This window comes from Paramormyrops kingsleyae, chromosome 12 (genome assembly GCF_048594095.1).
Source record: "Paramormyrops kingsleyae isolate MSU_618 chromosome 12, PKINGS_0.4, whole genome shotgun sequence".
Classification (NCBI taxonomy): domain Eukaryota; kingdom Metazoa; phylum Chordata; class Actinopteri; order Osteoglossiformes; family Mormyridae; genus Paramormyrops; species Paramormyrops kingsleyae.
In genome coordinates, this window is record NC_132808.1 from 11,019,221 (window position 1) to 11,045,803 (window position 26,583).

Below are 26,583 nucleotides of genomic sequence, written 5' to 3' on the forward strand. Positions count from 1 at the left end.
TCGTTATCTCTAATTTTTGTATTGCTTTAGTTCTGCACTGCTACTTTCATTTGCTATTTCATTTCATAATATGCAGCTGGTTCAAACAGAATGAGTAAAATCTATGCCAATGTGTATTGCACATTTAAACCTTAATACCATTCCATAACAAATTGATAACGTTTTTATTTCATGTTCAGAAATACAAGGGAAACTAAAACATGGATTACTGTTTACACTTTATATTTTAGCTGACTAAAACTATTGTAGATTTAGTCGACTAAAATCCTATGATTTTTAGCCGCCTAAAACTAGACTAAATCAAAGACAATTTAGATGACTAAAACTAATGACATTTTCGTCAAAAGGCTATTACTAAAACTAAATCAAAATTTGCTGTCAAAATTAACACTCCTTAATTGGCGCCCTCCGCCTCTGCCGACCCCTCGCTGTCTACCGATGCCGTTCTTCCCTCGGCTGCCGCAGACGAGAGGAGCTCGTCCTTTCTACAGACCCAGACAGGACTCCGAAGGCCCCCCTGTCCGCGACCCTTCTGCGGCGCCCCTGACCGCGATCATTTTTTGGATAACTGTCATAATCGTTATACACCTAGAAATTGAAATGTTTTAATCACTATTTAATAGTTTTGGCAGTACAGTTTTGGATTTGTGCTAGTATCCTTCTTTCTCGTTCGGTTATTCCCGTTTGATTGGTTCGATCAATGACGTCTTTTCTTCACGCTGCTATTGTTTAGCCGCGCGCCGTCCCGCTCTAGCAGAGTAATCATGGAGGACTTAGTTTCAAAGCTAAACACGACAGCTCTGCAGTTTGCGCATTTAGGTTTCAAGCCAAATGAAAAAGGGGAGCCTGGTAACCTGACTGAAGCGATTTGCCGAATGTGTGGAAGAAAACTGTCGGTCAAAAGCGCCAATACAACAAATCTGCAAAACCACCTCCGGATTTATCATTCCACACACTAGGTAAAACAACCGCAGCTGCGGCTCCTCCGCAACTGGCTATCACTAATGCTTTTGATCGAGTTACTAAATATAAAAATGGCGGAGCCAAATCGCGCTCGTTAGCAGACAGCGTAAGGAGACATATAGCGAAAGAAATGCTGCCGTTCAATACTGTCGAAAAGAAATTACTACCCAGACTGTGGCATAATTAGTGCATATTGATCCTGAACTAACTCGGTACTTGCAGGAACAGGTGTTGAATCCTTCAAGGGCTCCCCTAATGTGGTGACGTGATAACCAAGCAAGGTTCCCTTCGGTTGCAAAGTTAGCTCGGAAGTACCTCTGCATTTGTGCGACAAGTAGTGCCTCTGAGAGAATGTTTAGTACAGCAGGAAACCTTGTGACCCCAGTGAGATGTGGCCTTAAACCAGATAAAGTGAACATGTTAGTGTTTCTTGCACGGAATCTGCCTAGCCAGTAATGAGCATGATCGGTTATGTGTGAAAAGGATATTGACTGTTGTATTGTCATTTTAGTTGGTTACTGATTATTTGTTATGTCTGACTCTCTCCTGCCCTGTACATTTTTTAACAAAACAAAGGCAAACACATTTTTTTTTTTACATTTAAAAGTTTCTGCCTTTTTATATGTTATCACTAGTGGTTTGTTGAAAACATGGGTTTGTCAGCATCATCTTTTCATCTTGCAACTAAGTGCAGCTTTTTCAGGACTCTTCTGAAGAAGCATCCCCATAGAAAAGTCCAGTTGTCAGACCAGGGGAGAAAGGTAAACCGTCTTTATTGTGATCTGCAGGGAGACGTTACCTAGCAGTTATGCCTGCATATGAGTCACACGTTTCACACATGATTGCACTCGCATTTTTGTGTATCGCAGCCCTTGGAGAAGAACATTGACCGGCTACTGGAGCACATAGAGCTGCATGGCCTCCACACTGAGGGCATTTACCGCAAGTCTGGTAGCGTCAACAGCATGAGGGAGCTGCGCCAGCAGGTTGAATGAATGAATGAATGCCTTTTATTGTCACTATACACGTGTATAATGAGATTAAGAGCAGCACCTTCAGTGCAAAGATATACACAAGACAAACAATAAACAAACAGTGCAAAAGTTCTGCAGCGCTATGTACATTTGGAATAAATGACTTTGCACGGCAAAGTGATGGACACTCTTTCATATGGTTTCTTGTAAATAAGCATTTGAGATTTTTGTATGTATATATTTCTATTTAAAAAAGACATTCACTACTTTAATTCTACTTGTTTTTTTGGACAAAATAGGAAAGGTAGGTTTTTTTTTTTTTAATGTAAATTCTCCTTGAGAATAATGTCTGAGTTTTGTTCCTTTAAATCAGAGCTAGATAAGATTTTAACAACTCTGAGCTATTAGTTAAGTTCTCCCCAAACGAGCTTTATGGGCCGAATGGCCCCCTGTCGTTTGTAAATTTATGTAAGTAGGGTTTTAAATGTATGAATTTACAATGTGATATGCAGTGTGGGTTATCGCACATTATTTAGGTATTACACGGTAATAATGATCATGTGATATTGCACAGTATACAGATATTGCACAGTTATCAACACCATTTAGGTAATGGATATTGCCCCAGTTGATAGACGGAAGTCCAGGGATTGGGTGTTGGACTGTGTAGTCTACTGTCCAGTCAATGCATGTGTACGTTTAGGATGGCTATGGCTTTTGGGGAAAAAACTGTTCTTGAGTCTGTTTGTCCTTGCTGTGATGCACCTGCAGCAGGTCAAACAGATCAGAGCCAGGGTGGGAGCTGTTCTTGATGATGTTTTTTGCTCTGCTGGGGCAGCGGGAGGTGTAAATATCCATCAGGGAGGGGAGAGGGCAGCCGATGATATTCTGTGCTGCCTTTACTACTCTCCGGAGCCTCTCCCTGTCTGCTGTGGTGCAGCTGCGATACCATACTGTGATACCATACTGTGATACAGTACGTCAGCAGGCTCTCGATGGACGAGCGGTAGAAGGTCAGTAGTAGGTTGAAGTCCAAGTTGTGCTTCCTGAGGACCCTCAGGAAGTGTTACCGCTGCTGAGCCTTCTTGGTAACTGCTGTGATGTCTGTCTAGGAGATGTCAGCGGCGATAAGGATGCCGAGAAACTGGAAGGTATGGACCCTCTCCACACACTCGCCGTTGATGTAGAGGGGGGCTACGTCGGTGCTGTGCCTCCTGAAGTCGACTATGATCTCCTTGGTTTTCTTGGTGTTCCAAGCCAGATTGTTCTTTGAAAACCAGGTTGCCAACTTCAGGACCTCCTCTCTGTAAGCTGCCTCGTCTCCCTTTGAGATGAGTCCGACCAGTGTGGTGTCGTCAGCAAACTTGACTATGAGGTTGTTGCTGTGGGCCGGACTACAGTCGTGGGTATAGAGACAGTTTAGGAGGGGGCTCAGCGCACAGCCTTGTGGGGATCCGGTGTTCAGTGTGCGAATGGAGGAGAGGTAGGGGCCGAGTCTCACAGTCTGGAGCCGGTTGGTAAGAAAGCCTTTTATCCAGGCACATGTGAGAGGGGGGAGGCTGAGAGTGACCAGTTTGGTGATGAGAAAACTGCTATAATCCACAACGAGCATCCGGACATAGCTCTGCTGCCGCTCCAGATGGCTCAGCACAGAGTGGAGAGCTACGGCGATGGCATCTTCTGTGGACCTGTTAGCACGATATGCGAACTGGTAGGGATCGAAGTCTTGGGGGAGATGGTCCTTGATGTGCTGGAGAACCAGTCTCACAAAGCACTTCATAATTACCGGAGTGAGGGCCACAGGGCGATAATCATTTAGGCCTGACTGCTTCTGGATGGGGCAGGGAGGTCAGTTCTCCTATCCAGTACCAAATGATGAAATGAAACATATCTCCACCCCCACCGCAGAGCCACCAGAAAAGTCACAGCAACTGGCTAGAATCTACCAGGTGCTGGACATGCTCCCTCCAGCCAGCATCGACATGCTGGAGAGACTCCTTTTCCATTTAGTCAGGTGGGATGGCATCCCTTGCTCACTTCCCAGATATCCTTCACAATGAATTGTATTGTATTGAATTGAATTGCAAAGCTGGACTCCACCTCTGCCTTCCCTGACCTCTGACAATCTTCTCCTTCTCAGGGTGGCCAGTGAGGAAGGCCATAATAGAATGTCCACACATACCAATGGCGGTATGTCTGGAGGACTACCCCATGCATAGTATCACCGGCCTGGTCAGTGAATGGCTCCGGAACCTGCCTGAACCACTAATAACGTTCAGCCAATACAGTGGCTTCCTGCATGCCATGGGTGAGGCCTGACTGCTTCTGGATGGGGCAGGGAGGTCAGTTCTCCTATCCAGTACCAAATGATGAAATTAAACATATCTCCACCCCCACCGCAGAGCCACCAGAAAAGTCACAACAACTGGGGAGAATCTACCAGGTGCTGGACATGCTGGAGAGACTCCTCTTCCACTTAGTCAGGTGGGATGGCATCCCTTGCTCACTTCCCAGATATCCTTCACAATGAATTGTATTGTATTGAATTGAATTGAATTGCAAAGCTGGACTCCACCTCTGCCTTCCCTGACCTCTGACAATCTTCTCCTTCTCAGGGTGGCCAGTGAGGAAGGCCAAAACCGAATGTCCACACATACCAATGGCGGTATGTCTGGAGGACTACCCCATCCATAGTATCACCGGCCTGGTCAGTGAATGGCTCCGGAACCTGCCTGAACCTCTAACGACGTTCAGCCAATACAGTGGCTTCCTGCATGCCATGGGTGAGGCCTGACTGCTTCTGGATGGGGCAGGGAGGTCAGTTCTCCTATCCAGTACCAAATGATGAAATGAAACATATCTCCACCCCCACCGCAGAGCCACCACCTTCCCTGACCTCTGACAATCTTCTCCTTCTCAGGGTGGCCAGTGAGGAAGGCCAAAACCGAATGTCCACACATTCGCTGGCCTTAGTCTTTGCCCCCTCCATCCTTCGCCTTCCAAACAACACAAACCCGCTCGATATTTTGAAGGACATGAGCAAAATCACGATGTGAGTACCTCGCTTACCCTTCAGGCACAGGCCACCAAGGCTTCTGGGCTTGTTCCCCCAAAAGGCTGTAGGCTGCGTCGAACCCCCACCACATAACTGTCTTTCTATGTGCACCGTCTACGCAGGTGTCTGGAGCTCATATTAAATGAGAAAAGGAGACGTTATGAGGAGCTGAAAGAGGGGGAGGAAAATGAAGCAATGGCCAGCTGGATTTCCCTGACGCCCTGCCGGTTATACCGGGCCCATGGACAATATGACCTGGACACTATCAGTTGCATTAAAGCAGGCTGACCAGAACATAGAAATAACATAGACATTGGTAATATTAAACATTACTGGAGCTCATTTTAAATGAGAAGAGGAGACGATATGAGGAGCTGAAAGAGGGGGAGCATGAAATTATGGCGAACTGGATTTCCCTGATGCCCTGCAGGTTATATCACGCACAGGGATGATATGACCTGGATACTGTCTAAGATGAAGTGACCCAGTCCAGCATGAAGCCTGAGACCTTTGTGAATAATGGAATGTATAATATACTAGTTTGTATAACCCAGTCCAGACCAGGACAACATGAAGCCTGAGACCTTTGTAAATAATGGAATGTATAATATACTAGTTTGTATAACCCAGTCCAGACCAGGACAACATGAAGCCTGAGACCTTTGTAAATAATGGAATGTATAATATAATAGTTTGTATGTATAATATAATAGTTTGTATGTATATGTAACCAACCTAGCTGAAAGGCTAGACCAGTGTACTCCAAAAAAAAAAATAAGGCGGCAGAGTTGTGTGTTGGGAGAGAAAAACAGGACATGTTTAAGCAACAGTGCTTCCGTGCAGGATTTTTTCAAGATCCTTCTCACACTCTCCAACTTCTCACTCACATTCTCTTCATCACCTCTTATGTTTACTTCCTCCTGCCCACAATGCATTTCTGGTTGTTCCTCTACCATTTCTTCTACCCCATGGTCTTGAATGAGGTTTTCCTCCCTATCCACAATATTCACCTCTCTTTCTACTTCATCCACTGTACCCTGAGTCCTGTTTTCCCATCCACCTGGCTGTAACAAGGTCTTTGAGGTTCGAGGCTAGTGTCAGCGCTGGTGTAGTGGTAATGACTCTCTCGATGCTCCTAGTCAGAGCTGAGACTTGTGCCGTCAGTTCATGGATGGCTTCATGACTGACTTTGATTTCAGGTTGAGTTTCAGGCCAACTCCCTGTGTCAACCCCTTCTCACGGCTTCACACTGACACTGGCAGTCTTAGCTTTTTGGCAGTCTTAGCTTAGACGTTTAAGTATAGCTATGGGGAGATTTTCTCTAATTACCAGCATCTCTTTGAATACTCCAGGCTTGATAACCTTAAGGACCGTTCTAATAACTTCTGCTTCAGTAAACCTCTCAGCCAACCCCTCATCAATTTGCCTGCGGACATTACCATAACTTAAATCAAGAATCGGAATCAGAAATCATTCCTCCATGTATCCTAAATTCCTGGCGCGGCAACAAAGCGGCTGCCTCTGTTAGGGTCAGTGCGCTGGATACAGAGTCTATTGGTGACTGTGCAAAACTGACAAGTGTTGACTTCCTCTGATGAGCTGCAGCTGCTTCCACAACTGTAACCTCTTGTATCACTGCAGACCCCATGTCATCCTGTATAACAGGATCAGCATCTTTACCTAGTGGTTGCAGATCATTGATGAGATCATGGATGAGATCATGGAAAGCAAGCAGACGGGACAGCCCTTAGTCCTCCAGACTACGCAGTTCCTCACTCCTAAGGAACCCCATAATGTAGTCGCAGAGTTCCACTGTTGCTGCGTCTCTTTCTGGCAATTCCTCCGCCACCTCATCTTTACAGGATGCTGCAAGGCGATAAAGGACCTCCGTGTCTGCAGCATGGATCAACGGGAGCAGTTGACTCTGGATGTCTTGTCACACTTCTTGAAGAGTAGTCATTGTTGTCCGCGAAATCTGTCAGGTGATCGATTCAATAAAAAAATCTGGATCCCACAATTCTTAGGTTAGCATTCGCAGGACCATGCTAATCCCGGACGAGGCCCCAAATTTGTAACCAACCTAGCTGCAAGGCTAGGCCAGTGTACTCCAAAAAGAAATAAGGGGACAGAGTTCTGTGTTGGGAGAGAAAAACAGGACATGTTTAAGCAACAGTGCTTCCGTGCAGGATTTTTTCTAAATCATTTCTCAAACTTAGAAACAGCTTAATACAAAAAAAAGAAAATGCAATATATCTGCACAACAGTATGTAAATATTGAAATACTGTAATAGATGTGGAAGCATTAATCACATTTCAATTATTATGAAAAGATTACAATAACCCTCTGGTACAATCACAATAATCACAATTCAAACGATAAAACATATATATATGTGTGTGTGTATGTATATACACTGACCTAAAGGATTATTAGGAACACCTGTTCAATTTCTCATTAATGCAATTAATTAATCAACCAATCACATGGCAGTTGAATCAATGCATTTAGGGGTGTGGTCCTGGTCAAGACAATCTCCTGAACTCCAAACTGAATGTGAGAATGGGAAAGAAAGGTGATTTAAGCAATTTTGAGCATGGCATGGTTGTTGGTGCCTGACGGGCCGGTCTGAGTATTTCACAATCTGCTCAGTTACTGGGATTTTCACACACAACCATTTCTAGGGTTTACAAAGAATGGTGTGCAAAGGGAAAAACATCCAGTATGCGGCAGTCCTGTGGGCGAAAATGCCTTGTTGATGCTAGAGGTCAGAGGAGAATGGGCCGACTGATTCAAGCTGATAGAAGAGCAACTTTGACTGAAATAACCACTCGTTACAACCGAGGTATGCAGCAAAGCATTTGTGAAGCCACAACACGCACAACCTTGAGGCAGATGGGCTACAACAGCAGAAGACCCCACCGGGTACCACTCATCTCCACTACAAATAGGAAAAAGAGGCTACAATTTGCACGAGCTCACCAAAATTGGACAGTTGAAGACTGGAAAAATGTTGCCTGGTCTGATGAGTCTCGATTTCTGTTGAGACATTCAAATGGTAGAGTCAGAATTTGGCGTAAACAGAATGAGAACATGGATCCATCATGCCTTGTTACCACTGTGCAGGCTGCTGGTGGTGGTGTAATGGTGTGGGGGATGTTTTCTTGGCACACTTTAGGCCCCTTAGTGCCAATTGGGCATCGTTTAAATGCCACGGCCTACCTGAGCATTATTTCTGACCATGTCCATCTCTTTATGACTACCATGTACCCATCCTCTGATGGCTACTTCCAGCAGGATAATGCACCATGTCACAAAGCTTGAATCATTTCAAATTGGTTTCTTGAACATGACAATGAGTTCACTGCACTAAAATGCCCCCCACAGTCACCAGATCTCAACCCAATAGAGCATCTTTGGGATGTGGTGGAACGGGAGCTTCATGCATCCCACAAATCTCCATCAACTGCAAGATGCTATCCTATCAATATGGGCCAACATTTCTAAAGAATGCTTTCAGCACCTTGTTGAATCAATGCCACGTAGAATTAAGGCAGTTCTGAAGGCGAAAGGGGGTCAAACACCGTATTAGAATGGTGTTCCTAATAATCCTTTAGGTGAGTTTATATACATACATACATACATACATACATACATACATACATATATACATATATATATATATATATATATATATATATATATATATATATATATATAGAGAGAGAGAGAGAGAGAGAGAGAGAGACCGAAATGGGGCTGCGTTTCTTTCTCGCACTGACCTATTCACAAAGGATAAAATAAACCTACACTACAGATGGTACAATCAACGAGGCGTACAAAAACACAAATATAAGTTTTCCTATTAAGGAATAAACCCATTTATTTAAAGGCTGCATTGTATCGTGGTCTTTTGTACTTAAAACAAACTCCCGCGCCCAGCTAACCATGCTATATAGAACTAAGCGGATGGCTTGTTACCGCTAACTAGCGTTTAGCATTTCCTGAAGGAAAAGATATATTTCTGGCTTTAAACAACAACTCGGTACAGATTAATAAAACAAAATAAATAGGAATGGTATTTACACCTGATATTGGGCATATATGAGTATTAAACCCAGATATTTCCTAACCTGTGTTGGGAGGGAAAAAAAAACAGCATACGTTTAAACAACAGTGCGGCCGTGCAGGATCTATTCAAGATGAATTTCCCGCCCAGGATTATATATACCCAACACTCGTGGTCCAGCGCCCCCCATCGGTAGGGAGTCTGAACTGAACACGGACGAGAAAAGCAAGGAGAAAGAAAAAATAAATAAATAAATAAATAAATAAATAAAAATATAATAGTTTGTATGTATAATGTATAATATAATAGAGTTTGTATATAATAAATCACATAATAAACATTACTTAAACTTTTATTACTTTTTTAGCCCGGTCTGATTTAATGGAAAAAGCGCACATTCGAACGATGTTGTGTAAAATGAGTTAGCACATTAGATTTGTTTACAGAAAAATATCTAAATTCACTATAACAGGGTGAACAGACAGTCTTATTAACTACGCCCTCTCTCTGGTGTTGGCGTAATTTATCGGGAAGCCACAATTAGCTCTGCAGAGCCTCTTTGCGATCGCGAAATTGGGAGAATTCAGTTGCATCAAAGCAGGCTGACCAGAACATACTGTAGAAATAACATAGAAATTGGTAATAACAGGAAGAATGACAAGGGATCTTGACACTTTCCAATAAATCAAATTTATTAACTTCATATGTAAACACACCATTTATAATTATATACATCCATAATGCGCCATATCATGTACATGTATGGTATAATAAATAAATTAACCAATAAGAGAAAATAGATAATGACTAGTTTTTCCATTTCCAATTTTGTGCTCAAATCAAACATGGAAAAAAATCATATAACAAGCAATAACAACATTTCACTTCCTTCTGAAACCTCTTTGAAAAGTTCCCCTGCAGCCCAGCTGTCTGTAAATGACAAATTATTGAGATTAAATAATTAAAATTGAATATGGGTAACCTTATAACATGGTTGTTTTTTTTGCAGAATTGGTTGTCAAAGTCACTCAGATCCGTACCCTTGCCTTTTTTTCCTGCTTCCAAAAAATCAATGGTCCACTTGCCTAATACACTGTATAATGGCATGCTTGAGATCCAAGCCAAGCCAACATTTTTATGGGCTGGGCATCACTGGTGTCAATTGTATGCACTGCCAGCCAGGTTCTACCCAGATCTGCCTCACTGGTACTAAACACTGTGACATGCTGATATAACGTCGCCCAAACAGCATGGACCTCAGAGACACTAAGCTGACAGAGTTCAGTACTGGTCCACTGTATCTGGTCCCCCTATGCTGGCTATGGGTAGCTACCCTCCCCACCTCGATATAAGCCACCAGTGAACCCACTTTCATCTCCCCGGTGAAGAATACGGTCCTCTTCTCTCACAATCACCCAAATCCCTCTATTCAGACGACACACCACTCGTGCAATCAGGACATCACACTGACCAGTTAGTGATGCTGCAGGTTCTAACATACCCCACCAGAGGGCTGTCAGCAATGAAATTCACATGGCGACTTTTTATTTGGCTGGGCAGTGTATTATGCCAACACAGTGGTTATAATTTCAATATTTTGTTGAATGCATCATACATAGGGGCTGGACAAAATAATGGAAACACCACATAAAATTGACTGACTTTGAAGAAATAGTAAAAATGCACACTTAGTCAGTTGAGTCATATTAGGTGTTTGCTGTGGTGTAAACACTGTAACTAGGGATTATGGTGTCAAGAGATCTAATGATGATCAAGGCATTTTGGAGCCCAGTATCTGGGGGCTGGGAGCTCCAGCAGTATAGTGACCCTAAGGATCCCAGGAATGCCAGGACAGGAATCTTTGGACGGCTCTGGAGTGGCCAGTGGAGAGTCCCGGTGTGGATCCTGCAGTGATGGGAAAACTAGTGATTGTGAGAAGAGTTTAAAGGTGGATATTAAGCTAACTACTAATAATTGAGTTCAAGCTCAGTTTATTTCTGAGGCACATTTCACACAACTGCAGTTGAAACAAAGTGCTATACTATCAAAATACACAAACACAACACTTAAAACACTTAAAGACACTTAAACATAAACACTTAAAGTGTTTTCTTGCTTTCCCAGCAGTCCTCTTGGAACCTAAGAAAAATGAGATGCCTGATTAGAAGAAGGAAATGTATGCATTGGCACTATTAGTATTAAGTAATTAATTTAACTTTAGGGCATGTACAAGGGATTCCAATTTTAGAGTCAATTAATATGAAATGTTAAATATGTATAGAGAACCTTCAAGGCTGAACATCCAAACTTCCTGCTTCAAAATGAGGACTGAACAAACATCAGCGAGCTGCTACATAGGGTAAGACTCGGGTCTAATAATGTTACTGCCTTAATTAGGTATTAATTAGGTACTCTGTACCGTGTGACCAGTTCACAGGGCTGTGCATGGCGACGTAGGTTCCAGGTGACACGGAATCCGGAGACTCATAAAGGTTTTCCGGCTGCATTTCTTCAGTCCATTTGAGCCGTGCAGTTGTTGGAACATGGAAAGACAGAATCACATGCATGGTAAACTGAGTCTGGACCACATCTCCATCATAGGTACCTGAACAGCAATACTGAGGCAAGCCTCTTCATCCATTTCCTTCATACTGTCCTAGACAAGTCCCCTTAAAAATGCTAAACTACTAAATAAGTGAGTGAATTAAAAGCAGAGCAGACTCAGCCCCACCCTAAGGTTACCTTTATCATAATCTGCTGTTTGGACTGGAGGCAGTGGGAGGTGGTGATGCAGGTCTGAACCTACACTCAGTGAATCTCAGAGAGAAAAAATAAGACAAGAGAAGATAAAGTATAACGGATATTTAGTAACACTTTACTTGACAGGACACACATAATATAGTATTATGCTATTACTTATGCATCAATTAACACATACTAAGTCTTAGTTACATACTAAACTCATGTTAACTCATCATTAATGAATTGTGACACCTGTTTTATCTCAAGCAGTTATTGTATTTGTTACTTAAAGTGACCAAACGTAATGAAGTATTACAGTTTTTTCAGTCATTATAATACATATCTCAATACCATGTCCACTTTTTCACAACACTTAACACATGCACCATACCATTGGACCATGTGAGCTAAACTATTTATATGTTTGCATGGCTTTGTCACAATATGCATTCAATCACCACTTCCCCCAAATTTCATGAATACTTCTCGCAGTCAGTGTTCGTCACCAGCAAAACTTTGTACAACCACAGCCGATTTTTCAGATGTTTAGATAATCTGTTCAAAACAGGTTAACTTTCAGGTCAAAACCTAATGAAATTTAGAGCACTGTAAATTGAAATATGCTGCATTTTGACAGACAAAGGACACTATGCACTTCTACTAACACAAATAATTATGTTTTTAGCAGAAATTTCGTATTTTTGTTTTTGTTTGCTGCTTTGTTACCATTTATACAAATGAGGCCATGAAGTGTCCCTTTCCTTTTTGCAAGGCAACACAATGTAATCTGTGAAAAAACAGTGGGTATGGCAACACATACAGTACAGGCCAAAAGTTTGGACACACCTTCTCATTCAATGTGTTGTCTTTATTTTCATGACCATTCTCACTGAAGATTCTCACTGAAGGCATCAAAACTATGAATGAACACATGTGGAGTTAAGTACTTAACAAAAAAGGTGGAATAACTGAAAACATGTTTTATATTCTAGTTTCTTCAAAATAGCCACCCTTTGCTCTGATTACTGCTTTACTTTACTAAACACCTCTGGGAACTCCTTCAAGACTGTTGGAAAACCATTTCAGGTGACTACCTCTTGAAGCTCATCGAGAGAATGCCAAGAGTGTGCAAAGCAGTAATCAGAGCAAAGGGTGGCTATTTTGAAGAAACTAGAATATAAAACATGTTTTCAGTTATTTCACCTTTTTTTGTTACAGTTTTTTCCAGTCATTTTAACGCGTGTCTCAATACCATGTCCACTTTTTCAAAACACTTAACCCATGCACCATACCATTGAACCACGTGAGCTAAACTATGTATACGTTTGCATTGCTTTGACACAATATGCATTCAATCACCACTTCCCCCAAATTTCATGAATACTTCTCTCAGTCAGTGTTCGCCACCAGCAAAACTTTGTACAACTACAGCCGATTTTTCAGACGTTTAGATAATCTGTTCAAAACAGTTAACTTTCAGGTCAAAACCTAATGAAATTTAGAGCACTGTCAATTGAAATATGCTGCATTTTCACAGACAAAGGACACTATGCACTTGCACTAACACAAATAATTGTGCTTTTAGCAGAAATTTCCTAATTTTGTTTTTGTTTGCTGCTTCGTTACCATCTACATTATCTATACGAATGAGGCCATGGAGTGTCCCTTTCCTTTTTGCAAGGCAACACAATGTAATCTGTGCAAAAACAGTGGGTATGGCAACACATATATTACAGTACAACATTTACATGTATTTATTTAGCAGGCACTTTTATCCAAAGCGACTTACAGTGACGTACTATATCTACAGAGACAGTCCCCCTGGAGCAAGTTGGGGTCAAGGGCCTTGCTCAGGGGCACAATGATGGCACCTCCTGGGAGTGACCTCACAATCTTCTGGGGTTCCTAATGGGAGCCCAGCCAGATCCCTAACTACTAGACCACCACCATCCCCCTACATCAGAGATCTCCAAGTCCGGTCCTGGAGAGCTACTGTCCAGTAGGTTTTCTATCCTACCTGGCTTCTGATGAGCCACACCTGTTCCTGGTATTTACTTGAGTATAGGTGTGACTCATCAGAAGCCAGGTAGGATAGAAAAACCTACTGGACAGTAGCTCTCCAGGACTGGAGTTGGAGACCCCTGCCCTAGATCACCCCAAGCATTTTACAATGGTTGAAGCTGGAAAGCTGAATGAAAACACACACCAGCCTGAAATTTCAGCTAAGAACCTATCTAGGAATTTGTTTGGTTAGTGCAAATTTGCCATATGTACAAAAGGGCAGGGACGGATTACGGACCGGGCCAGCGGGGCCGCTGCCCTGGGGCCCTTGGGGTGCAGGGGGCCCGTGGGGCCCCTATCCCAAAACAATTTGCAACGCTTATCAACAATGTATTTTCGTTTGTCTATTTTGGAGGGCCTACATTCTTTGATCCTCTGCCTACAAGGGCCCCTGACCCTATAGGGCCTCTGATGGAAACATGGAGGGAGGGCGTTTGGCTGCCAAGGGCCCTTGAATTGTGGTGGTTGTGGTGGTGGTGCTGGTGGTGGGGGGGTTCGGTGCTTTCAGGGGGCCCCCGGCCCTGCTATAGGAACTTTAAAGGGAAATGGGTGCATGGGAGCCTACTTTTAGAAGGCCCTCTTAGGCCCTCCTATTATGGTCCTGGCTTCTGGCTACCAGGGGGTCCTAGGGAGGATGGGGGTTTTGGGGGCTTTTAGAGGGCCCTCTGATTATGAGGGCCCTACTAGGAGGCCCTAGGGAGGAGGGTGTAGTGTACCTTTAGAGGGCCATCTGATTACAAGGGCCCCTATCATGGGGCCCCTGGCTTCTGGGGGGAAGGGAGGGGGGCATGTTACTGTAACAGCCTTACAGAAGGCCCTCTGACTAGGGAGCGGTAGCATGGTGGGATGGAGGTGGTTAACCTGCCTGCTGAGTGGCCCCCAGACCAGTGTAGCAGTGTAAGAGTTTGACCAGTGTAATCATTCCCAGGGCTGTAGTGGAGGCTAAACGCAAGTAAACACGGTTTACCCACCTCTGAAATTTCAGAATTAGAGTTTACCCACTTCTCAATTGATCTAAATGCACATCATAGTATAGTTTATGCACAAAATGTGATCACAGAATTCGTAGTTCACCCACCTCTTATTTTACCACTACACCCCTGATCACTTCGTTCTGTAAGGGGATATGGTACACAGGTGGATTCTGGCATGGTTCAGCTGGACACGGTACACATGTAGTCATTTACGTAGCAACTAGCCATCCCAGACAATGCTGGTGTTTTTTTTTTTTTTTTTGGCGTTTTGCCCAGGGGCCCACACAACCCATAATCCGTCCCTGCAAAAGGGGCCATCTTTGGATTGGTATTTTCTGCTAGGAATGAAATATTTACATACTGCAAAAAAGAAACAGCAACACTTACATGATTTCTAATTAAATATATTGCAGCATTTCAGAATTGGTTGGTATTACAATTTTCATATGCAAAAGTAGCTCTTGTTTATTTTATTTTTACAATGCAACATGACAGTAATTTGTGCCAAACTGGAGGATACAGCCACACTTTATATATGTAATTTGCAATGCTGAAAGTTGTTAGTGTTTTTTAGCCCAATGAACATTGAGTGCCCCAGTAGTGTTGTTGGCTGACAGCATTTGTCATGGTTATGGCAGCATGAGTCACTTTTGGGTGAATTGTGAAACGTTTTGGTGGTTGTAGGGCATTTTGCACCAAAGGTTAAGTGGTGTGCTCAGTTGTGTATTGGTACAGCCCACTGTGTTAAGTGTTTTGAAAAAGTGGACATGGTATTGAGACAAGTGTGAAAATGATTGGGAAAAATTGTAAGTACATAACTCCACATGTGTTCATTCATAGTTTTGATGCCTTCAGTGAGAATCTACCAAAAATAAAGACAACACATTGAATGAGAAGGTGTGTCCAAACCTTTGGCCTGTACTGTATATTACAGTAAAACATTTACATTTATTCATTTAGCAGGCACTTTTATCCAAAGCGACTCACAGTGAAGTACTGTAACTACAGTCCCCCTGGAGCAAGTTGGGGTCAAGGGCCTTGCTCAGGGGAACAATGGTGGCAGCCCCTGGGATTGAACTCCCGCCGCCGTGGAAGAAATGTGATAGGAAGGAGAGCCACCATTGATGCTCCAGGCCAGAGGGGCGCTAACATCACTATGTGTGCAGCAGTATCTGCAGAAGGACCGCACCTGCACAGGGCTGTAATTGGCCCATACAACACAGCCCTCCTGGTTACTTTTCTTGATGAACTGTGGGAAAAACTTACTGCCCCAAGAGATCAAGAAAGGCAAAATTTACCAACATATGCGATTGTATGGGACAGTGTGGCCTTTCACCTCTCGACAGGTCACTGCATGGTTTACAGACCACCCCAGGATGATGCCATTATTCCTGCCACCCTACTCACCTTTCCTCAACCCAATTTAGGAATTGTTTTCTGCATGAAGATGGAAAGTGTATGACCACCGCCCACATGACCATATGTCATAACTAGAGGCAATGGTGGCTGGGTGTATGGACATAACTGCAGAGGACATCCAGGGCTGGATAAGACACTCTAAGAGATTCTTTCCTAGGTGTATGGCAGAGGACAACATCTGATGTGATGTTGACGAAAATCTATAGCCAAATGCTGAGGACAGAATGGATTAGATCAGTCCAGCAGTTCTACGTTCTGAGCCATTGATAAACAGGACTTGTATTTTTTGTTGGTGTAATTGATCGTATTTTTTAATTTTTTTTGGGTGGGTAATACAGTAGATATTGCACTCTGTGGACAAAAAAAAAAGTCCACTGAATTACACTGTTTGCATTTGTGATTCATTTATCTATCATGTATTTATACATTACAGTAAAACATGGCTCCTTGTTTTCTCTTACAGTAAAACACTCAGTACAAACAATAAAGGCCTTAAGAGACAACCTCTTCGAGTTGAGCAGGAAAGATTAAAAAAAATCAGATTGAATATTATTTGTCTTATTATTTGTCAAGTAGAGGAAGCAAGCAAGCAAATGATCTGTCTTCTTCTGCAGTATCAGCACTTAAATGAGAAATGCAGTCTGGGAGAATAGGTGACTGTAGTGACTGTCTTTCTGTGCCATCAATGTGCGCAGGGAGTAAGACCAGAGTACAGAGTGTATATTTCTTGCTTTTGCCAAAAACAAGTACCTCTGCTTCAATGTGAAGGTAATCGTTTAAAGCCAGACAACTCCAGGTTGAAAAATAAATATGTCCAACTCTTGCCTGAGAACCGTTGTGATGTTTATATTTCAAATATAAGCTTAAGTCCATCCATCCATCCATGTAGCTGGTGGTCTAGGCATGACTCAGAGCCTAGGAGGCGAAGCAGAGATCGGTACACAGGAGGACAGGAACACAAGGAGGGGAAACACGCTTACACACTGGATAAACCATGAAGATCTCGCGTCTGGCTCACCCAGAAATAGGAGACTGACAAGGGGAAGATTGAAAACAGATGGGCGGGGCGTGGTTCCAACGCGGAACCACCAGTGTCATCACGGACCTTGATGGACCGGGCTTCCCCGAACAGGCGTGTCCTATCAGTGTGATTTCCCCGGAGGGATGTGGATGTTGAGATGTTGAAGGGGGGTCCCCAGAGTGGTCCGTGATAGGGAGGTCATTGGCCACATACTTCATAGGGATCAATGGGTCGTATTAAGCTGACGTCAAATACATCAAGGCAAGGAAACCAAATAACTACAGGGACGGTGACAGAAAGCTTTGCTAAAAGCCATGTGTTATGTACAGCCCTTAGTTGTTTATACACCTTACCAATAGATGGCGCTGTGACCTCAGGTCCGTTGGAGACATAGCAGATGGAGAAGGGGTAACCCTTCTATCGTCTTCCTTATACCCAGGTTACCTGTCTTTACTAGGCCTACATCCATATCACGGATGGTCCACACCTCCTCAGGCACTTCCCTTTCCATCTCCTGCCAACATTCCTCTGCACTTTATTTCCCTTCACACTGCACTCCTATCATGCTTCACAGCCACAAACCTCTGAATCTCCTGCACTCTCTGCACTCCACTGACTCCTTACCAACTCTTCTCCTGCCGCTGCCTGCACTCCTTCGCCTTCCGTCGGCACCCAAACCACCTGCTTTGCTCGCCCCATCATTTCTCCCAGATCCAGCGTGGGCTGATTAAAAGGCACAGCTAAGTGGGGCTCCACGTCTGGTATGTTGTTCCATTCTCCAACTATTCCCGTCCTCCGAATCTGAATGCCCCCCCCCCACCAGGACACATGCCTGAACCGCCTTTATGTCCCCCATCGCTAGGAGTCGTCCTATAGTTTCCTCCTCAAATACATTCATCCATTTTCCAGCCCCGTCTGCCAGAACTGGGAGTCTGAGGAGCAGTTAACTGAGTTAATTTACCTGGTAAAATAAAGTTTAAATAAATGACATAAATGCTCTAATAGTACACGTAAGTTAGTGGTTTGTTTATTGTTGGTTGCTGTAATATTGCGCTGCTTTATTTGGTTAATCGTCCAGCCTGTGAAGAAGGCATTCAAGTAAGAATTGCATTGTAGTATGACTCATTTCCTGGCGCGTACAATTTATATTAGGTCAGCGTTCACGGTTCGACTTCTGATATTCAGATCGAGTTCTAGGTCAAACTGGTTTGTTCGACTTTCAAGAAGTTTGAGTTCTAGTGAGTTCGAGAACCGAAGTACCACTGTACTGTCCCTGATACTGCGGAGGTCGTAACTCCTCCTGCTCTGTTTACCTTTGACTCCCCCCTGCTTCTCACTCATCACCTTTCTCATCGCTTTCTGCTCTCTTCTCCAGGCCTCTCCCTTTGCCTTAACCTCAGACCCTCCAGGTCCTCACTCCTTTTCTCGTTACGCCTTTCTGTCTTCTTATTAGCCTTATGATACTTTATCAGAGTCTCCATCTCCTCACCCGCCGCCACATCCCTAGATTATTTATTTGTTTACTACTCACTCCCTCTCCTGGGCAAAAGCTAACTTTGATTTTCTATGTTTTATGTGCTCCTGCTCTCTCACACAATGCAGTGTTTCCCCAACCATTATATTAGGGGGCGCCCCCCCCCCCCCCCAACGGCACATCCCGCCCCCCCCTTGAAGGTCAAGTTAATTTTATTTAATTCTATTTTCTATATAGCTCCAGATCACAACAGAAGTCATTTAAGGTTACCTTTCCTATAGAACAGGTCTATACATTGTCCTTTTATTAAACAAACTAAATAGCATTATGTTATTTATCTTATTTACACAACAGCTTGTCATTTTTGTCTCTACATGGTTTACAATTCTACGTGTTTACAATTCTCCTCTGCGCTCTGTATCGCGCATAGCGGAGTTTCGCCCCGATGCGTGTGCACAGACATGTGTGCGTATACACAGGTGAGCACACTCCCACCAGCGGACAGTGAGCGCATCGGAAAATATGTCGCGTGAATCACCTGAAAAGCAGACAAAAATATCTGCTGTGCCATACATCTATGTATGACTCCTCAGATCTCCAGCCCGGTCAAAAGTTTCACTAATAATCTACTTCTTCCCTTGCATGCTTAATCATATACTGTACTCCCCGATCACAACACCTTACCGGTGCTTTAAGGTTAAGATTTGTCCAAATTTTACAGTAACCTACCCACACTTATACTAGAGAGAATGTTTTTGCATCAAAGCTCGCGAATATTACATTTCGATTCCCCAGTTATGGCTTTAGATACCTAGGGATCCTGATATATCACACTTATACAAATCTGATTATGGTAAATTACTATGTGAAATAAAGAATGATCTCCAAAGATGGGAAATCCTCCCTCTATCCTTATTAGGGAGAGTGCAGAGTATTAGAATGAACATACTACCTAGGGATCCTGATATATCACACTTATACAAATCTGATTATGGTAAATTTCTATGTGAAATAAAGAATGATCTCCAAAGATGGGAAATCCTCCCTCTATCCTTATTAGGGAGAGTGCAGAGTATTAGAATGAACATACTACCTAGGCTTCTCTTGATGTTCCACTCCCTGCCCATAGAGGTCCCCATATCCACATTCAAAATGCTCGATAAATGGTTATCCAAATATATCTGGCAAAATTAAAGACCCAGGATTAAACTGAAGAGACTGTTAAACTCAAAAGAGAATGGGGGTCTGCACTTACCTAAATTAAAAATGTATTACTTGGCAGCCCAACTTAGATCAGTAGTGGCATGGATAAGCCAGGGTAGGGAGGCTCAGTGGGTGGGAATGGAGCAGAGTAACTGCCCAAATTTGCCTCTGGACATAGCAATTTTTTAAATCAAAAACATGGAAAGTAAATAAAATCAATAACATTTGGATGAGAAACGCTCTGAAAAATGAGAGAGAGGCTGGGACTCCCTTCATCAATATCAAGAGCAATGAAAATTGCACATAATGTTGATTTTCTACCATCTAAATTGGATACAGGGTTTAAGACATGGGAAGAAAAGGGTTTAAGCAGTTGGATCAGTTGTTTGATGGAGGAGATCTAATGTCCTTTGAACAACTTAGAAACAAATGTGGCATTTTTTTAGATACATATAGCCAACCAATATGGAGAACTTGTTTATATTAACAATTAAAGGATTGGTTAAAATGAACATTTCATCATATATTTATAAAATATTACAAAAAGAGTCAGAGAACAATAGTATTGATATCAATGAGAAATGGGAACTAAAGATGAATACTATCATTAAAGAGCAAGACTGGACTCATTCATGTAAAGAAGGACACAGAATAACAAACAGTCCTACATGGAGGGAATCTGATAGGAAAGTTAAAATGAGATACTTTAAGACTCCTCTTCTCATCTCTATGTTTGGCAACACCTCTAATCAATGTTGGAGGGGTTGTGACCTGGTAGGAGACCACACCTACATTTTTTGGATTGTCCAAAACTGTCAGAGTACTGGCAAAATATACAGGAAAAGATTAAAAGGAGATGATCATCGACTTCAGGAGAAAACAGCCCAGTCATTCACCACTCGTCATTGACAACAATGTCGTGGAGGTGGTCAGCAGCATAAAATTTCTGGGTGTGCAGATGACTGGAAACCTGGACTGGTCACCAAATACAACTTCTCAGGTAAAACGGGCTCAGCAGAGGTTGCATTTCCTGCGCAGGATGAAGAGAGAACACCTTTCCTCTCCCATACTCACCACTTTCTACCGAGGCACCATAGAGAGCGTGCTAACCAGCTGTATCTCCATCTGGTTTGGCAGCTCAAAAGCCTCAGACAGAAAATTGCTGCAGAGAGTGGTGAGGACTGCAGAGAGGATCATCGGGACTTCTCTTCCATCCATCCAGGACATTGCACTTAAACGCTGTCTGAGGAGAGCCCGTGACATCATCGGGGATTCCACCCACCCGCACCACGGTCTGTTCTCCCTGCTGCCTTCGGGGAAGAGGCTTTGCAGTATTAAGACCAGAACAGCCAGATTCTGCAACAGTTTCATTCCTCAAGCCATCAGACTCCTGAACTCATAACAGCCCCTCCCCTACACACCTCTCCCCCACACTCCGTGTCTCTCCATCCATGCACATGTCACTTTTCAAGAACTTGCACTGTGTCTTGCACTGTCTACTGTCTTGCACTATGTCTTGTGGTGATGTACACTGTGTTTTTTGCTGCTAAATTGTGGTACTTGTACTTCTGCTCCTATTTATATATTTATATATACATCTTTTTATATATATTTATTACACACTCTGCCAGGCTGATGTTGAGCAAAATAATGCAACGCAATTTCGTTCTGTTGTGCACTAACCCGTGTATCTCTGAATGACAATAAAGTAACTATTCTATTCTATTCTATTCTATTCTATTCTATTCTAAAAAATGCTTGAACATAAAATTACCATTTGAACCAGCTCATTTCATACTAGGAATTATACCACATAATATAGTGCATGAAAATAAGGTTTTATTACTGAGAGTTTTCTTTTAATTGCCAAGAAGATGATAACGATCTCCTAGCTAAAACCACAGCCCCCCACGATAGTACAATGGAAACAGAGTAAAGAAAGTGTATATCATGGAATTTATAACTGCAAAATTGTTACTGAGAACGGAGTGTTTCTTGACTAAATGACTTCCAGTCTATAATTTTCTTTTTTCAACAGATGTATGACACCTAACAAAGGATAGGGTTGAATTGAGACTCAAATTAAAATGTTCTCCCGCTAATTTCCACCTGTTTAGCAGCCTATGGTCTGATTTCATTGTGTATACAGTACTCTTTGAAAGTTGGCAGGCTTAGTTGATTGACAGTGTTATTCAATTAAAGGTGGCAGCACCCAACCCATTCTGGTTTTATGATTATATGGATGGAATGATGTGCACAGACTGGCCTGTATGTATATTGATGTGTAGATCGCAGACTGCCCAGAGATATATTCTTGTATTTTTGTTGGACATTTGACTGCTAATGTACTGAAAAAAAATCTATGTTAAACTTTAATAAAGTTTAAAAAAAAGCTTGCGAATACTTCTTTCTGCGTCCCTATCAATTCACCTCCTACCAATTTAGACTCCATACAATTTTTATTACTGAAACAACTATTTATGCACATTTAACGCTCAACTTATCTGCTAATTGTACGCACTCTTCCTCTGTCTTGGCCCAAAACCATGTCTGCCCGCTTTCTCCACTGGCTCATAAATTTTCCCCATTAAACTAAACGCGCTCTGGGACCTTTTCCTCCTACAGTATTTTATATAACACAACCAGTCTGCTCCAGCAGACCTTCTTCTCTCCCAAACCCTCAGATTAAACTGTCCCCTCGTCTACAGTGTTATCTCTGGGGCAATATTCACACGTGACCCTTCCGTTGGGGATTTCTCTCACACCACACACACACACTGGGCCCACTGAATTCTACCCAAGTGGTTTTCTCCTCCCCCAGTCAGCAAGTCCCCTTACCAGGAGGTCCTGCCTGGCGTCCTGTGAGACACACCCATCTCCTTTTCCCTGTTCTAGTTCCCTATCTTTTCAGGCAATAATGAAAACCCTTTCTTACCTATCCTTAGGGCGCCCCCTTCAGGGCAGACAGGTATGCTCCGGATCCTCTGCCAGCTGGTCGCCTCCCAGGGTCTCTTCTCTGATCCTGTAACGTTATTGAGGTCAAATTATGTTGTGTTTTTTTCTTCCCCCACCAATCAGGAGTCAGGAACCGCTTGTGTTGATCTTCAGATTAAGTCTTTATTGCAACAGCGGGGTTACAGCCAAGGCTGGACACCCTGCAGGAGTGTGTGCAATACTGTTTTACACTAATGTTTATACATTTTCTTATCATTTAAGCACCATCATTTCTTCAACCATTCACCATCATTGTTTTCTCCCTTGGTCACACCCCTAGGTGACAAGTTTGCCAATCATCTCTTTTACGGTTTGGTCCCTTTTACTTTTGGTGAACTCAGGCGAATCCCTCCCTTCAGTAGCAAACCTTGGCAGCTTCAGCTTGTTGTGCATTGTCTGGCTACAGGGTTAATAATATATTTGTCCTTCAACATATACTGTATAGTGATAAGCTGTAGCACTAATAAAGTACAAATTCATACATCAAAGGCTAACATAAATAATATACAATACAAATAATATAAAATAGGTAACAGATTCTTCTAACAGGTGCTAATTCATACTTGTTTTTCATAACATTGTGCATAGCAGTAATTGCATGGTCTGCATTCTCTGAAGGTCTACATTAGCTTCTTAATAGAGTCCTAATGATTACATTCTCTATGCTAAATAATATCCATCCATCCTTCTGGGTAGCGGGGGGTCCGGAGTCTATCGCGGAAGCTACGGGCACGAGGCGGGGAACGACCCAGGACGATGGGCAGCCCATCACAGGGCACAGTCACACACCATTCACGCCTATGGGCAATTTGGTAACTCCAATGAGCCTCAGCATGTCTTTGAACTGTGGGGGGAAAGCGGAGGAAACCTCACGGGGAAAACATGCAAACTCCCCACACGTAGACTCGAACTCGGGTCCCAGAGGTGTGAGGCAACAGTGCTAACCACCGAACCACCATAGAGCCGTGCTAAACAATATTCCATACAAGTTGAAAAAGTGTAAATAAATATATTTTTCTACCTTAGCGGGAACACTGGCACTGGGAAGATGCAGCTGGGTAAAAACTGACTGCCGTGCTGCTGACTGACTTTTCAGTTCTGGCACTTATCGGCTGCTTGTGGCTGTTTTAGCGGGGAACTCGGTCTCCTAGCTTTTGTGCACCGTTTTGAAACGCCGCTCCAAACTGCCCTTCTTTGGTAAAGCCAGGCTCGCGTTGCATTTAAGACATATGGACTTCGAATTTGAGTAAACAAAAAAAGTATCCTCTACCCACTCTGAATGAAATGATACGTTTTTGATCGTTTGGCTTCTCACATGTTTGCGTGCTAAATGTTTACAGTACACGATTAGCTGCACACTGAAAAAAGGGCGCGCGCGCGCGCACGTGCACGGACGCTTGCCACGCACTTCGCGATCGATTGAGAATTAATCTGCGATCGCGACCGACTGTTTGGGCAGCCCTGCTCTGTGCGATTGACAATTCAGTTGCATTAAAGCAGGCTGACCAGAACATAGAAATAACATAGAAATTGATAACAGGAAGAAGGACAAGTGATCTTGACGGTTTCCAATAAATCAAACATATTAACTTCATATGTAAACACACCATTTAAAATGATACACATCTATAATGCGCCATATCATATACATGTATGGTTTAATAAAGAAGACAAAATGAGTATTTGGAGCGATATTCCAGAATTTTTCACCTTCTCTTTATCCTTTGGCTGGCACCCCCGCCCCCCCATTTGAAAATAGCACTAATGATTGCACCATCCCGAAATAAAACGCATAAAACACCCAAACCAGTTGCGATATATCAAGATATATTGTGGACATTTGCATTTTCTTCGACCAATCAGCAAATGACCTTGTGCTTGAGTACAACCAATGACAAGCCGGTTAGGGGTTCTAGAACGCAGTACATTTTTTTTTTTTTACATTTAAATCTTGTGCAGCTCTGAACAGTTATCACTAGTGGTTTGTTCTTGTTCTATCATGGGTTTGTCAGCATCCTCTTGTCGTTTTGCAACCAAGTGCCGTTTTTTTAGGAAGCTTCTGAAGAAGCGTCCTCGTAAAGATGTCCAGTTGTCAGACCAGGGGAAAAAGGTAAACCGTCTTTATTGTGATCTGCAGGGAGACGTTACCTAGCAGTTATGCCTGCATATGAGTCACATGTTTCACACATATGATTGCACTCGCATCTTTGTGTATTGCAGCCCATGGAGAAGGAGAGCATTCACCGGCTACTGGAGCACATAGAGCTGCATGGCCTCCAAACTGAGGGCATTTACCGCAAGCCTGGTAGCGTCAAGGGCATGAGGGAGCTGCGCCAGCAGCTGGAGAAAGGTGAGTCAGCCGGCACTGCTTCCCCTCCTGGAAAGGCCCTCTCAGAGCTGGGCTGCTCATTTCTGGATCCATAACAATGCTGGTTCTGTGCACCATCCAGACCCAATGGCGGTATGTCTGGAGGACTACCCCATCCATTGTGTCACTGGCCTGGTCAGTGAATGGCTCCGGAACCTGCCTGAACCATTGACAACCTTCAGCCAGTACAGTGGCTTCCTGCATGCCATGGGTAAGGCCTGACTGCTTCTGGATGGGGCAGGGAGGTCAGTTCTCCTATCCAGTACCAAATGATGAAATGAAACATATCTCCACCCCCACCGCAGAGCCACCAGAAAAGTCAGAACAACTGGGGAGAATCTCCCAGGTGCTGGACATGCTCCCTCCAGCCAGCATCGACATGCTGGAGAGACTCTTCTTCCACTTAGTCAGGTGGGATGGCATCCCTTGCTCACTTCCCAGATATCCTTCACAATGAATTGTATTGTATTGAATTGAATTGTAAAGCTGGACTCCACCTCTGCCTTCCCTGACCTCTGACAATCTTCTCCTTCTCAGGGTGGCCAGTGAGGAAGGCCATAATCGCATGTCCACCCATTCGCTGGCCATAGTCTTTGCCCCCTCCATCCTTCGCCCTCCTAACACCACAAACCCGCTTGACATTATGAAGGACATGAGCAAAATCACGATGTGAGTACCTCGCTTACCCTTCAGGCACAGGCCACCAAGGCTTCTGGGCTTGTTCCCCCAAAAGGCTGTAGGCTGCGTCGAACCCCCACCACATAACTGTCTTTCTATGTGCACCGTCTACGCAGGTGTCTGGAGCTCATTTTAAACGAGCAGAAGAGACGCTATGAGGAGCTGAATGAGGGGGAGGAAAATGAAATTATGGCAAACTGTATTTCCCTGACGCCCTGCCGGTTATACCGTGCACAGGGACAGAATGACCTGGACACTATCCCACATTAAGTCACCCAGTCCAGAACATAATGAGACCTTTGTAAATAATATAATATAATATAATAATAATGTAATAGTTTGTGTGTATAATGTATAATATAATAGAGTTTGTATATAATAATTCACATAATAAACATTACTTAAACTTTTGTTACTTTTTTAGTCCGGTCTGATTTTTTCAAAAGCACACATTTGAACGATGTTGTGTAAAATGAGTTGGCACATTAGATGCGTTTCCAGAAAAATATCCAAATTCACTATAACAGGGTGAACAGACAGTCTTATTAACTACGCCCTCTCTCTGGTGTTGGCATAATTTATTGGGAAGC

At 43.2% G+C, this 26,583-nt stretch overlaps 1 protein-coding gene and 1 long non-coding RNA gene across 3 annotated transcripts; one reads left to right on the plus strand and one right to left on the minus strand.

Moving 5' to 3' along the window:
• LOC140593637 (unconventional myosin-IXb-like) lies at positions 1-26,374 on the plus strand. Of its 2 annotated transcripts, none has more exons than XM_072718676.1 (6): positions 1-1,724; positions 25,168-25,297; positions 25,398-25,526; positions 25,621-25,726; positions 25,853-25,984; positions 26,110-26,374. In XM_072718676.1, the coding sequence occupies exons 1-6, from the start codon at positions 1,614-1,616 to the stop codon at positions 26,261-26,263; spliced, it is 762 nt and encodes a 253-aa protein (XP_072574777.1). In that variant the 5' UTR covers positions 1-1,613; the 3' UTR covers positions 26,264-26,374. The 2 variants fall into 2 exon arrangements, with proteins under 2 accessions (XP_072574777.1, XP_072574776.1); XM_072718675.1 differs by lacking the exon at positions 1-1,724 and adding an exon at positions 24,885-25,057.
• Positions 11,034-24,310, minus strand: LOC140593636 (uncharacterized). The gene is made up of 5 exons (XR_011994053.1): positions 23,969-24,310; positions 22,889-22,975; positions 11,802-11,876; positions 11,479-11,568; positions 11,034-11,198 (listed from the first exon to the last, which is right to left on the minus strand). It is a non-coding gene; the product is annotated as an uncharacterized lncRNA (long non-coding RNA).
• Positions 26,375-26,583: the final 209 nt, after the last annotated feature.